The following is a 3843-nucleotide window of genomic DNA, read 5'->3' as shown; positions in this document are numbered from 1 at the left end:
CCAGCTCCCTCTGGATGCCAGCCCTGCCCTCGAGTGAGTCTTTTGTTTCATTTATTTTCCCCCTGACATAACCTTCTAACACAAAACTCCATTTGCCAAAGAACTGACTATTTAATAGCGTTCTCGTACAGGCACTAGCTACGAGCTGACACAAACCACAAGTCTTACGCCTGCAAATTTTGGAAGCACAAATGCAGGACTAAAGACACTCAGTTCACACGCACACGGGCTTCTGCAGCAAGGACAGTTTTTCGAGAGTTGCAATTGTGGTGCGAAACTGAATTTCCAGACAGGGAGAAAGCTCAGACAGGCAAAGTGACACTAAGCCCAGGCGCGGTTTCCCCGCTGTTCTGCTTTCAGTGCAAATTCTATTTCCCCGTGCCCTGTGTCGAAAGAAACCCCCAGGACTCACCTGCCGGCGTCCTGTGCGCTTCCACCTGCGGGGCCGTCTTTGTCAAGGGGAAGGCAGATTTAGGTTCCTCTGATGTGTCCCCGCATGTTTCGTCATCTTTCTGTGAACTCTCTATTCCTTCCCCTTCCTCCTCCTCCTCCTCTTCAGGCTCCGAGTTCTCTTCCTGGGAATTCTCTTCTTCGGAATCTCCTTCTTGGCTTAAACGTCTCTCTGTTGCAAGCCAGGTAAGTTTTTCCATCGTCTCCTTAGGAAGCAACAATAACAAAAGGTCACGTTGTTTTCTTACGGCATTTCCTTTAACGTCAATCAGCAACCGGCTCGCTCCACCAAAACTCAGCCAGCTGATTTTACAGATCATCTGACCAACTAGAGGAAGGGATGGAATTCAAAACCCAGAACCGACTATTTGTGTATCATGCACAAAATTAAGTTTTATAATCTTGCAAAAAGCCTTGAGTTACAGAGGATTCCTTAATTATCATCACAGCTCTTAAAGGCTTACTGGAATTGTGACCTGGAAAATAATTTTCACTTCAAGTACTTCTTACTAAACAACTGCCTCAGCTGGGTAAGCCTTTACAGCTCAGCAGAATTTAAATCCGCACATTTGCAAGACTTTCCTTTAGCCTGGACCTAAGGATCTTCCGAGAGAAAAGTGCTGCAGAGTAGCACGACACCACGCTACGAGGCAGCCAACAGCCCAGCTTTCCAACTGGATTCAAGTTGTGATTTGCCCTGACCCCACCAGGATGTTTCAGGACACCGATATTTGTCATTCGTGAGGGTTTTTTAAAGTTTTGTTTGCTTTTACCTGAAGTTCTGGCACCGAAAGAATAGATTCTTCTGAGGCAGACGACATTTCTTCATCCTCATCTTGCGTAAAATCATCAAAATCGTCTTCCTCCTCTTCTTCTTGTGCTTCTCTCTCTCCTCCAGCCTCGGGGCCAGCCGGTGTCCCAACAGACTGGCCATCTAGACTGGACGAATCCTCTGGTCTGCCCAGCGGACTGCTGAATTCTGCCTCGACGTCTGCCGCGTAAGGAAGGTTCTTTGGAGACTCACCGCTCGCTTGTGGGCCAGCGACGACACCCGCGTCCACCTGTCGCTCGCGCCGGGGAGATGCCTGCAAAGCCCGTCGTTCCTCTTCTCCCTTCCCATCACATGGAGGATGCTCCTTTTTAACTTCTTTCGGGTCAGCAGCACACGAACAAGCAGCCTCCATGCTCAGCTCCTGGCCAAGACCTTTCCTCCTTCACTTGGGCACACAGAAGGTCCCTCTCCTCCACCGGATTCGCTCCTTTGGTGGCGTCGCTTGAATCCTCATGTTCCATTTTCACCGTTTCATCAGGATCTTCTAAATGAGGCAGGAGGTTCACAGGCAACGCCTCTGAAGCGTTCTCGTCTCCTTCGACCACCGTCCAGCCACAGCAGTCGCTTTTATTTACCTTCTCCTGACCACCACTGCTCGAGGCGGCGGGATTCACACCGCTTTCCTTCTTGGGGGTGGCAGAGGAGCACGAAACGTACAACTCCGGGGGTTCCGCCTTGGGCTCCGCCACAGGATAGCCAGTTTTGGCGTTTCCAGCAGGGCAGGAAGGAACCAGATTCAGCTGCTCTTCGTTTTCCCCGGCAGAGGATGCGGAAATACCGACGGAGTTAGGAGAGACGATCAGCGAAGGGATGGAAGAAGTCACTAAAGGCTGATTCAATGGACACGGGAAAGTGGCTGGATTCACCAACAAGGTGGTGACGGGGATAGCCTGAGCACCCCTCCCAACGGGGGCGTTTATGGGCTGGATCATGTTGCAGCCGTTGCCTATATTGACCACTTTCACCGTGGTGGCAGGGACGGTAAGGATGACAGGAGACGGCTGAATCAAAGGTGAAGTCTTGAGCAACGGGGCAGACTTTGTTCCTTTTTTCTTTTGGTACCCCTTACGAACGCCAGGTTTCCGTATTTTCGCTCCAGCCAAAGCTGGCAACATCAGTTTTGGCTGGAAAGTTACGGGATTTGAGGACACCAGAGCTGGTGGTGCAGCAGCCGGGAAAGCTTGTCTGGAGTCCGACTGCAAAGTGGAGAGCACGTTCTGGAATTCCAAGCCATCGCCGCTTCCCACCACCGCCGGAACATTTAACGGCTGCATGCCCGGCACAGCCTGCACAACCGTTGCCGGCTGGATGAGCCGAGGAATCTGCACCATAACTTTGCTGGGAGGAGCTTCTGACTGGGACAGCTTCACGGTTTTCTGGATGTTAACAGGGTTGGAACTGGGCTGCAGACAAGGACTCGGCCGAATGAGGACGGGCTTCAGAGCCGAAGACCTCTGCCTCCTCCACGCTCTCCTAGAGAATCGATTGGCAAGCGGCTTTAAGGTCAGGACTAGTCCCTCTGGCATGAGGAGAGGGTATTTCTCAGCACATTCTGCGTCTGCAGTTTCCTTTCCCGTTCCCAGGAAGACAGACTCTGCAGCCGGTGACCCTGGCATCTCCCTGGCCTCTTCTGCCAATTGCTTCAGCTCCCCCTGAATGGAGGGCAGGCTGGCCTAGAGAGAACGCAAGTTGATTAGTCCGGTCCGTTCCTCCGGTACCACCTTCAGTCAGCACCACAGAAGGTGACCAGCAGCAACTTATTTCTAAAAATAAAGCAGGTTTTATTTACTTTATACTTTGAGTATAAACTTTAAACTTGATATTTACCATATGTCACTTTATATTCCCTTGAAAAAGAATCTGAGAGCCTGAAAGACACAGAACCGAACTGCTTTGTAATGGTTCCTTTAGTAAATACAAGATTTTGGGGGAAGGAAGCCTCACTGTAACGACAACGCAGCGAGCAATTAAGAGCTGGATTTTATGGCATCTAATTCTTTCCTCACTCTTCTCTCCTTGGCTGACTTGCAGGCACGGTCACTACTGCCTTCAACATCCTGCCTTGTGCAACGAAATCTCAGAGGAAGAATCCTTAGAAGGCACGAGATATTTGGGTATAAAAAAAGAGAAACAGCCACACTGTGGGCAAAGATATCCTTAAAAAAAAAATCATCCCCAACCACCCAGATTTGGTGCCAACACCGAGCTGTGGGCTGCAGCCGACACGCTGCAGGGAGGGGATGACACCCTGGGGGACCTGGACAGGCTGGAGAGGGGGGCCCGGGCAAACCTCCTGAAGGTCAACGAGGCCAAGTGCAAGATCCTGCCCCTGGGTCGGGGCGATCCCAACCCCAAAGGGAGTGAGAGGGGCTCTGAGAGGGGCTTGGGGAATGAAAAACTGAACGTGAGCCGGCCGCGCGCACTCACAGCCCAGAAGGCCAGTCGCACCCTGGGCTGCACCCAAAGCAGCGCAGCCAGCAGGGCGAGGGAGGGGATCCCACCCCTCTGCTCTGAGACCCCCCCTGCAGTTCTGGGTCCAGCTCTGGGAACGGCAGCATCAG

General features: G+C 51.9%; 1 protein-coding gene across 1 annotated transcript in view; it reads right to left on the bottom strand.

Moving 5' to 3' along the window:
* Positions 1–368: 368 nt before the first annotated feature.
* LOC104273775 (GON-4-like protein) overlaps positions 369–3843 on the bottom strand; it is an 11951-nt gene continuing 8476 nt past the window's right edge. Inside the window, 3 exon segments of the mRNA XM_009869203.1 lie at positions 369–656; positions 1224–1656; positions 1658–2955. Coding sequence (XP_009867505.1) covers positions 369–656; positions 1224–1656; positions 1658–2955 — 2019 coding nt within the window.

The sequence above is a fragment of the Apaloderma vittatum genome, unplaced genomic scaffold (assembly GCF_000703405.1).
Source record: "Apaloderma vittatum isolate BGI_N311 unplaced genomic scaffold, ASM70340v1 scaffold14325, whole genome shotgun sequence".
NCBI classification, from domain to species: Eukaryota; Metazoa; Chordata; class Aves; order Trogoniformes; family Trogonidae; genus Apaloderma; species Apaloderma vittatum.
The sequence above is the reverse complement of the archived record's forward strand: the minus strand, read 5'-3'. Positions and strand labels throughout refer to the sequence as shown.